The 11,276-nt window shown below is 34.7% G+C and overlaps 1 protein-coding gene across 32 annotated transcripts in view; it reads right to left on the bottom strand.

The window, feature by feature from the left end:
- The window catches only part of bcorl1 (BCL6 corepressor-like 1), a 46,248-nt gene that overhangs the window by 8,786 nt on the left and 26,186 nt on the right, over nucleotides 1-11,276 (bottom strand). For 16 of the 32 annotated variants that reach the window (XM_073922162.1, XM_073922169.1, XM_005173315.6 and 13 more), the window contains exons 5-7: nucleotides 7,320-7,760; nucleotides 3,377-3,588; nucleotides 24-293 (exon numbers count right to left, since the gene is read on the bottom strand). In XM_073922162.1, the coding sequence (XP_073778263.1) occupies nucleotides 24-293; nucleotides 3,377-3,588; nucleotides 7,320-7,760 (923 nt within the window). The remainder of the gene's footprint in view (nucleotides 1-23; nucleotides 294-3,376; nucleotides 3,589-7,319; nucleotides 7,761-11,276) is intronic. The other 16 variants (XM_073922176.1, XM_073922184.1, XM_073922170.1 and 13 more) reach the window with 1 other exon arrangement.

Raw genomic sequence — 11,276 nt, 5'->3', positions numbered from 1 at the left:
CACTGGAGTTGCAAATACTTTACCTGGTACCCTAATCTAGCAGCTCTCTGTAACAGCGTCTCTCCTGCATTCTTATTGACAATCAGTCGACGGACTTCTGGAGGCACTGGACGGCTTGGAGTGGATTCAGGGATTCCCGATTTCCCAGCTGTTCCTTTTTTGCCTGACAGTGGTGAGTGTGGCGGCTTGGGAGAAGCGCAAAGAGGAGTTGGGGTTTTCTTGGCCGGTGGACCATCCTCATCTAGCACGAGGGGGCCTGTGCGTTTGCCCAAACTGCCTTTCTTAGTCTTGAGCTGAAACAGAGAGTCATGTATGAACAATGATGGGAATAACGGTGTTATGAATATACAGTGATCATTTTTTCAGTAACTAGTCATCACATAAATAATGTGCATTTCTTATGAAGCATCATGTATTTTTACACTCATTTGTTAGCCAGTTTTGGTATATATTAAATTTTCTAAAACATCTGTTATGTATTATTGTTCTATTATAGAAATTATAATATTTACCACAGAATATTAAACTTGTTTGATGCATCTCAAATTGTCCCACAGCATCAATAATATAGTATAGAATGTTTTATAATAATAATTCATTTAATGTAGTGTCCATTTTATTCAACATACAATGTATGCATGTTTTTGTAATTTAAGTAATTAATATCTCTCATTTGTACTACATATCTTTAAGTAACGTGCCTCTAATGTACAATATGTATGAGGGATGTTAGATTGAAGAGAGGGCAACTGTTACATGTGTCTCGCCTCAATAAAAAAAACAAACAGCTGTTGTGAGTAAGCTCGTTGCAGTGGAGTGCCACTAGGGGGAAGCATAAGACTAATTGAAAAGGCTATAACAGTTTAGCTGAAGTGCTCTAGTTTTGTCTGAAAGTTTGAAAAGAGGTTTGTGCTCAGGCTTCTGCCTGTATACAGTTTTTTTTAGTTCCGATTAAGTGTTAAAGCTCTTATCATGATATATGTTATTATCACAATGTTGACCTAAGCTGCAAAAATAGATTACTTTGAGTTGTATAACATTTTATACACACCTTCAGAATAAATGTTTTAAACAAATGAAACTTCAAAAGGATGATAAAGTACAAGAGGTAAGACTTTACAATAGTCTCATTAATAAAAACATTAGTAAATCAATTAAAATCAGTAGTTAGAGATAGTAATATACAGTGCTCAGCATAATTGAGTACACGCCTTTTTAAAAATGAATATTTGTATCCATTTCTCAGGGAATATAGGTCATATATTTTGGTGCATTTGAACAAAACAGATGTATTAAATGGAAATATTTATTAAAGTAATATTTTAGTCACCTAACATCTTTAGAAATAGAAAGTTTATACAATTAAATGCATGCAAAATATTGTAAAAGAAAAATACAGACTAAAAAATTGTACCAAATTTTTTTGTCTCATATATTACATAAGATTTATTATATATTATGTTTATTCATTCATTCATTTTCTTGTCAGCTTAGTCACTTTATTAATCCGGGGTCGCCACAGCGGAATGAACCGCCAACTTATCCAGCAAGTTTTTACGCAGCGGATGCCCTTCCAGCTGCAACCCATCTCTGGGAAACATCCACACACACACTCATACACTACGGACAATTTAGCCTGCCCAATTCACCTGTACTGCATGTCTTTGGACTGTGGGGGAAACCGGAGCACCCGGAGGAAACCCACGCGAAGGCAGGGAGAACATGCAAACTCCACACAGAAACGCCAACTGAGCCGATTCTCGAACCAGCGACCCAGCGACCTTCTTGCTGTGAGGTGACAGCACTACCTACTGCGCCACTGCCTCGCCTATATATTATGTATATTATAATTTTATTTTATATATTTTTAGCCAGATTTGGCTTCAGAACTGACTAATCTAATGTATATGCACAAATATACTATTGTAAACCTACCTATAGAAAACTAATTTAAATTATTTCATTTAAATGAGGGGCGACATGGTGGCTCAGTGGTTAGCACTGTTGTCTCACCTCAAGAAGGTCGCTGCTTCGAGTCCCGGTTGGGTCAGTTGGCATTTCTGTCTGGAGTTTACATGTTCTCCTCGTGTTGTGTTAATAATAATATGTGCGTTAATAAATATATGTGCGATAATAGGTATTAACTAAGAAATTAACATTACCTAAGAACGGTTTAGTTAAATTACCTTATGTTAACAAATGGAACTTTAAAGTGGCGAGTTACGAACAAAAAGCTATTAATAGTCACTGAATTTTCAAATGTCGTACACCAGACTAAACATGCGTAAATGTTAATGTTTTAAAATAAATGACTTAAGTCTTGAAACATTTGTTGCTATGATAAATTGCTGCCTGCACAACAACATAAATATTCTTAAAAGCGCTCCAAAAGTTAAATTAATAATTATAATTCACATTATATTGAAGTGCCCATGATATCAATACTATGCGTGTTCATTGTCACTTACCCATCATTATAGGGTATATGCCCAAGCATGTTAATTGGACTTTTAATTTGCCAGTAACCTGGATTAAACGCTTCCGGTGAACTGTATGCCAATGCAAAAATCTGTGCGTTTAGGGTCTGTTTTCTTTAAAAACCAGCGATCTCCACTGGCTGAGTGATATCCGATATAAAGTGGGTCTCAGATTGTACAAGAAGCACCGCTTTAAATTACATTTTCTGTCTTTATAATATGAGCATTTATTTTACCCCAGTATATTTAATGGAGCTTCTGCGCTAGCCTGCCGATTCTGACGGGGGAGTGCGAGTAAAAGGCCTTTTGTCTCGTTTTATGCTTGAACAACTAAATGAATGCCAAAGTTTATTTAACTGAATGTATTTTAATTACATTACAACATCGATACTGCAAAAGGAACAGTATAAAAGGGAAAACAAAAAAATAATAATAATTCACAATAACAGTTCACTGGAAGTTTATCAGTATGGGAAGAACCCTAGCTAGGCATATACCCTATTATAGCTCTGCACAAAAAGTTTGGCCAAAAGAGAAATGGTCATGCCCAACTGAGCCAGGATTCTCTCAAGGTTTTTTTTCCTTTACTTTCATCAATTGGTGAAGTTTGTTCCTCGCCACTGTCGCCGCCAACTGGCTTGCATGGTTCGGGACTTGTAGAGCTGCGCATTGATGGATTTGCTCTTTATAGTTTGATCTTTCAGCAGTGAATTAAACCACACTGAACTGAACTAAACTGAACTTAAACTCCAAGAACTGGACTGAAACTGTTTCAATTGACTGTAATCTTCTATTTTAAGCTGCTTTGACACAATCTACATTGTAAAAGCGCTATAGAAATAAAGATGAATTGAATCATTATCATTATCGAATATCAACATATGTCCACTTGTGCTGACCTTTTTCTGCTCGTCTGTGTCACATAAGTGTTTGCTTTTGAACTTCCTCTTCCCTGCGGGTTTGTCTGTGTTTGGATGTGTAGCAGGAGGACTGTCTTGTGGTCGTGTTAATCCAGAACGGGTGAAGAGTGTCCGTCTAGGACTGACGTCGGGACTGGGCACTTCGCCGGTCAGTGTGGCACTGAGACACGGGTACACACCTGTCTTCTCATCTGCAATGGTGAAGACTAATATTACAACACAAACCTTTTTATTACATCGTTTGTTAAAACTAAATCAAAATAACTATGGACAGACTGGCGTGACAATGGATGACTCGTTTTCGGTCCAAAATAAACTTCTGCTAAATAACCAAGGCATGACTATGTACTGCACACATCTGTCCACAACAGTTAAGGAATAGTAACAGTTTTTAAAACAAATCCCCTCTGCTCAATAAAGCTGTATTAATTTTAGATAAATGCACTAATACATGCTAGGGTTGCACAGTTTACCAGTACTATGATAGTATCGCGATACTATGGCTACAAAATACTAGCAGTGCCACTATAGTTTGTAAATGGTAGCATCGTCATTAATAGTTTATCTACCATAGATAATGTTGCATGTGGAAAAGTCACAAAATGCTCACAAGTTTGTGCAACAATAGACCATTTTATTTGAATAGTCTGCGGAGCTCTTTAAGGTTGCAAGTTTTCTAATGTTTTCTGACATGTCAAACGCACACCTCCAACGGTTCATTTCTGTTCCTGTCAATATGATTTAGTAGCTACAACAACTGCAACAATCTCTTAAAGAACGACTCACAAAGTGACATTTTAAATTACTTTGCATTGTTAATAATAATTGTTGGATTTTTTTTATTACTGATAAGACGGAATAAAAAAAAAGATGAAAATCCCAAAACAGCAAAAAGAAACATTAAAACAATGTTTGACCACTTTAAATACTGTAGCCTAATTTTGTTGGAAAAATGCTCTTTTTGTAACAAATTTTGTTTGGTATATTTTGTATGTTTATTTTAACGTATTTTTGTTGGCTATTTATCTACAAAATAAACAAAAAGAATGAATACATTTTAGGTAAAGTGACGTGCAAATAATACTTTTTTTAATAATAGAATTATTAATAATATTCAAGATTATAACATGTAAAATAAAGTATTTCCTACAATTTACTTTATATTTGAGTTCTGAATTACAGTATCGCAATACTATTTGGTATCGTAACACTTCTACTGGTATAGTATCGTACAATAAATTAATGGTATCGCGACAACCCTAATACATGCAATTAAAGGTGTTGAAGTTGATTGTCTTTTTTTGTTGTGCTGGTTGAAAATCTCTTTACACTTCAATAATAATGATTAAAGTAAATGATCTAAATGTATTTATATGTATTTTTATATTATGGTTAAGTCATAAGACTAAAAAAATGTTCATCCAATTAAAATTTGTTGGGAAAACATTTTCTATAATTCTGATAAGTAGCCCAAACCGTCTGTCGACAAATGTAGATTTGTTCGCGCAGATCCACTGATGCACACGCGCAACATTCGCCTGTACGAGAATGTTGGATGTGAAAAACAAATGCTGAATCAAAAAATTTTAAAATCCTGAATCAATATTGGAGTTACTTTTGCACGTTGGAGGAAGGATGACACCATGGCTGAAGTATTTCTTTTAGACAGGTCATGTTCTGTTACGAATGGGTTATATGCACAAAAGTGTTGCTCAGCCACTGAAATCTTCCGGCGAAAGATTGATGTGGCTATTTTCAATTTCAACTGACCTTTTACAGCATCGATAATGTAGATTTGTATTTAGTTTTACAACAAAACATCAGGAAATAACACTATTCCGCCTAGCCTGCTTTACTGGGCTGAAATTGGTTTATATTCACAATGGTTCATTTTTAAACAATGACAACCTGTGATGCGCCCCCTATATTATTGACCATGCTACTCTAAATATTCGGTCTGAAATTACATGCAAGTATGGCTTAGTAATAAGTATAATTCCCGCATGCCGCTGGCCTACCACTAAGCATACAGTTGACACTTTAGGACAAATCGCGTAAGAGAGACCAGCGATCCTTGCATGCATGAATTATTGCTTATAACAAGTTTTACTTGCTACAAAACTGAAAACATGCTAGATATAATACAGTTTTTCATTCGGAATTGGAATATTATAAATATGGATGATCCGATCAGGATTTTTGGAGCCAATACCGAGTCTGAAGCTTTAAGGTTTATAAAACATTGCATAAAGCAAATTCACCTCAAAGTGGAGCTTTCTCCTTTCCAAAAAGGAATAAAGGATGTTGCACATAATCCTTTGAACATGTCTCTAATAACTATTTAGTGTGTAATGGCCAGAATCAGCTTCATAGAAAAAATAAAGTAAACAGATAAAAAAATTGGTAAGAAAAATGACTAACAATGCAATTTAAAAACATTGCAAGTGATGGAAGAATAATTAAACATGCCTCAATGAAGAAAAAGTATGGAGCGCATTTTTGATGCAAAAGTTAAAATGCACCTTTCTCGACTTAACTTGCGACTCAGTTCATGTGATCGGGCAGATATGCAAGTACCGATCAAAAAATGTGATTATCGATTGGAGCATCCCTAACTATAAAATACTATAAGGTTTTCTAACTGAAAAATGCAAATGAAATGATCTAGTCGGTCTCTGTCATCTTTAATATGTGCCCTAGTGATATCAGGAGGCGTGGCTTTGGACAGCAGGGGAGGGATTGTGTTTATAAGGTATTATGCTAACCGGTTAGCATTTAGGCAGATCACCTACTGCATCTTTAAAAATAATTTTGTTCTATTGAAATGATCTGTTCTCTATGTGAAAATATTATAAAATATAATTTATTCATATAATTCCTACGAGGCTTATTTTCAGTATTACTACTTCAATACTCCCATCATACTTGAGAATCATTCTAATGATTTAGATAAAATCACCTGATCATTTGTAGGTATATTATTATTATTATTGATCATTAATAGTAATGCCTATTATTTCTGCTTCATGTCTCTGTAGAATCTGTGATACATTTTACTTTTAAGGATTATCTGAGAAAAAAAGTCAAAATAACAATTTATTTTAAAGTCTTTCATAACTTTATTAATCTTTGCTGTTATTTAGATCGATGTAATCTATCCTTGACAAAAAATAAAATATATTTTATATATAATAAAATGTATAAAATATACTTTTAAAACATCAAAGTTTAAATACGAATAATAATGTGAATTGTTTCCTGTGCAGCAAATCAGCATTTAGAAAGATTTATAAGAATACATGAAACTGATGATTATTTTATGAAATTATGGTGAAAATTCAACTTTAAATCACAGGAATACATTATAAAACATATTAAGATTAAAAAAGTTATTTAAAGTTAAACAATATTTCACAATAATACTGCTTTTGCAATTTTTTTATAAAATAAATACAGTGTTGGTGAGCAGAAGAGACATCTTTCAAAAATATTTTCAAATATTAATTATTATTTTTATTATTATTATATTACTTAATATTATATCAAACCTCTGAATAACAGTATATACCCAATTCAAAACAAAACTACATTTCCCCCGCAGAGGAGATATCCAAACATTCTATGGCCTTCAGACCATTGGTAACACCTACAACATCCAGAAACTGGACACTCCTATTTTAGTAAACACTACACAGATCCTATTACCAGTGTGTGAAATTCATCCTCCGCTAACAAAGACACTGTTATATTTTTGTGTGTTTTTTAAAGTCTGAATTGTGCCAGATTTGCTCTCAAACAGGACAATCATTAAACATTTATTTCAATTACACTACTCTTAATTACAGCCCGAGGACTAAATATCAAATCAAAGACAGAACGGCGTCCTCAGCAAAATGTTCAAGCCTCAGACATCTTTACTCACTCGTGGCCTCACCATCTTCCACGCCCAGCTTCTCCTCCTCTCCATCTGCCACCTTATCCTTCTCGGTGATGTATTCCCCGTTCTGATATTTACGATTCTTGCAGCGTTTCCTTTTCTTTATTGAAGAGGTGTCTCCACCCTCTGTGGGCCTGTCCTTGTCCGCATCCACCTCCTCGGGCAGAGGATTGATTCGGGGCCTGCCGCGCGGCCGCCGCACTGGTACAGGCGGCGGGGTGGAAGGGGGATCGAGGGGGGGTGGAGTAGGTGGAGTGGCGAAGCTCCAGTCTCGGAGCAACGCTTCATCAGTCCGTCTGCGCCCTCGCCTCAGTCGCGGAGAGGCCTCCTCCTGGGAATCTGATTCCTTACTAGGCCAGCCTGGACTGCTGAGAGAGCCCGAGTCTCTGTCAACCTGAGGACTTCTGCATGGACTGCTTTCTGAATCTGAGAGAAACATTGAGGAATGATCTATAGGGAATACTTGCATATGACAAAAGAAGCATCTTTTTGATGGACTGATTCAACCAAAAAAGTCAATTTGGTCATTTTTGTGACCTGTACGTTGATGTATTGTGGTAGAACCTTTTACACAAGTCTTTTTTCATGCTGACCACAGCTATTTAAGAGACATTTCATGCAAACATTTTAATTTGCACTTAATTTACTCACCCTCAGGCCATTCCAGATGTGAGACAAAAATCGCTAAATAACTCATTTGTTGCATAAATCATTTGTAAATAAAGCGGCATTTCCATCCAATGAGTCAAAGAGAACAAAATCGCCACCTACTGATTGACTGGAGCCTAATAAAAAATAAATAGGTAAAAATTTGCTGCATTAGGAAAAGCCACTGAGAGACTTTTTTATTGTAAAACATTACCTGCGCCTCTGAAGACAAAACGCAATGAACATGCAGTGGCTTTTGGAGGCATAAGAAGCTCTTTGGGAGTGTTCTGGAGGTAATAATACAAATAGGGCTGGGTAATTAATCGAAAGATCTAAAGCGCTAATCTAAATTGACATTCAGAACCTATAATTGATAATTGAAATTGCATTTTCGGTTATTTTTTTCAGCTACTTTCCCTACCTCATGTGGTCATGTGATCCTGGTCCGTTAAGGCTGATTTATACTTCTGCATCGAAAACACGGGTAGGGTACGGCGCAGCATTCGCACTGTTCGAAATAGCAGCGTTTGGACACCTCTCACAAAATGTAAGTACACCGCACTACATTGACGATGATTGGAAGCTGTGCCAGAAAAGCCCCAAGATGGCATATTTTCCATTACAAAAAACTATTATTTGTTTACAGAAGATTCAAGAAATGCACTATTTAAATTTTTATTTACAGGATATACAAGAGTTATTTTATTTAGTAGAGATACTGCTTATTTTCTACTTTTAATATAAAAACATTCCAAAAGTACAAGCTATTTTCACTTTTTTAAAAGAAAAAAGAAACTGTTTATTTAAGGCAATATGTTTTAATTTCAGTTGTTCAACGTTGATGTTCAATATAGTCATAGATAGTAGATAGTTTGTGTTTCCTACAATTATTTTAAAATCAAGTAAAGCACCCTTCATTCAGAAATCTCTCACTTGTAATATGTGAGCATATTTACTGTACAAAACTTGTCAGTGAACTATGAGGGCAAAAAAATAAAATAAATTAATAAAATTAATCGTAATCCAGTTAAAACATTCAATTAATTGAGATTTTCATTTTAGGCCAAATCGCCCAGCCCTAATTCAAAACCCATTTGACAGACTTAGGCTAAAGCATTTTAGAATGACCAAAACAACGTTTCAGGGTTTAGAATAGGGCTGCACGATACTGGTAAAAAACTGACATTGCAATATTTTATGTTTCTGCAATACATATAGCGATATTAAGTATAAATTTTACCAGATGAAATAAATAGCTCTGTCTGGAAAGAATTCATAAAATTAGATTAAATGAGATGATTTTGTAGGAGGGTGATAAGTACAATAGAACAAAGATTCAAATGAAGTAAGCCATAATTTATGGTTGTCTGGGAGCCTAGCAGTATTCAGGCACAAACTGAATAATCAAATGTAAAACAACACTATAATAGTTCATGTGTTTTATGCACATAAATAAAATTTATTACATTTCTTGTGCCTAAATGATTTAAAGTTGCTTGAAATGCTCACAGTCACATGCCTTAAATACACAGGCGGATGATAAAGTAACTGATAAATTAATGGTAGAAATTTGCAAAAACTCGAATGATGTATGGCTTGAACTCCGGTTCCTGTTCAGCAAAAATAGCATAATCCTGCGATGTGACTATTGCGGATACACTTATGACTGTAAAAAAATATGGACGACGCGACAGCCCTTTTCCCATTGAACGCCTTGAGGGCAAAACGCCTGCTTGATGGGCACAAACTGTCGCAAAAGACTGCTGAAATTGGAGCCTGGACATGCGCAGAAGGACTGTCTGATGGAGCCAGAGGAGGAGCTGCGGAATTGAGCTTCGCACCAAACGCTTGATGTAAAATCAACCACGGCCCCCAAACTTCTCACTTGACCGCCGGTATCTGGACTATAACAAAGGCTCGCTGATGTAAATATAAACACTTGCGTTTAAAAACACAGAATAATATACGGTTAAAAAACGGTGTGATGTAAGCTGTTATGTTAATAAAAACAATACATGTTGGACTACAGAAATAAATGATCTTTTATACACTCTAGCCTCAGTTAGACTAATATGAGCACAAATAATATATTTTCTTATAACAGGGTTGTTGGTATTTGTCATGTTCATAGGGGTAGAAATAACACTTGTAAAATATGAACAATAACATATAAAGAACACATACATTTTTAGAAAGGTTTTAATATTTAATTAGCAACCAACAGAACCCAATAGCCTACACACCATAGATAACGATTTATCATGCGGGACTAATCGTGCGTTTAAATGATAAATACAGCAAAATTTCCAAATATCAAAAGGATATTTACACATCCCAACCCTGCAATTTGTCAATTTGTGCAAATTTTTTTTTGCAGTATTAATACAATATCCATCAGCTGCTGCAACACCGCTAGTATATTGTTTGTTGATTTTCGCTTGAATTGTTTATTTATTTTATTTTTTTGCCCCCGTTTTCATTTGGTTTATTCGATGCCTTCATTATATCTGGCAAAGAGGAATTTACATAAATTTTAATGTTTAGGAGTTTTTAAATAAAACGCCAACAGAATGTAAATAAATAATAGGCTGTCTAACATTTACAGCTCTATTATATAAGATTCGGTATCAAGAACCTTGTAATATTTTATAACAGCATTACTCAATAATGTGCCGAAACTCAAAATGCAGAGACGTCCTGTAAATCAAGTTTAAATAACCTTACAGGAGATCAATGTGGAGATCAGCTAACACTAGCTTTGTCCTCCTAATTATTATTTAGACACATAAAGAGAATTACTGCTAACGATCACCTGTATTTTCCCCGTTCTTAAGTTAGTTTACTTTATTGTTCAGTTTTATTGTTATTATTAGACTGAAATTCTTAATTCTTGTGCACTACAAAATTTATTCAATTTTATTATAATTTAATACTTGTGCAATCGATACAGGTTTATTGTTATTTATTTTTTCCTTTTTTTAAATTATTTTAGTAGTTATCACAGATGATTATGATAAAAAAAATCTTCATTGATAATGTGGTACAGAAAGAAAATAACAACTTGCCAGAGGAAATAACAACAAAATTCCATGTTCTCTTTTAGCTCATAACCCCCAAAAAGAGAACATCAAAAAGTGTAATTGTATACTTAACTTAGGGTGCTTTCACACCTCTGAATTGATTCTTTTGTTCCAAAAATAGGGATTAATTGTTACAATGTCTATTTTAGTTCTTGGTGAGGTTCTTTTTCACACGGCAAAGTTTATAAATAAACCAAATAAGCTAAAACAAGTC

The sequence above is a fragment of the Danio rerio genome, chromosome 14, assembly GCF_049306965.1.
Source record: "Danio rerio strain Tuebingen ecotype United States chromosome 14, GRCz12tu, whole genome shotgun sequence".
NCBI classification, from domain to species: domain Eukaryota; kingdom Metazoa; phylum Chordata; class Actinopteri; order Cypriniformes; family Danionidae; genus Danio; species Danio rerio.
This window is presented reverse-complemented; position numbering and strand designations above follow the sequence as displayed.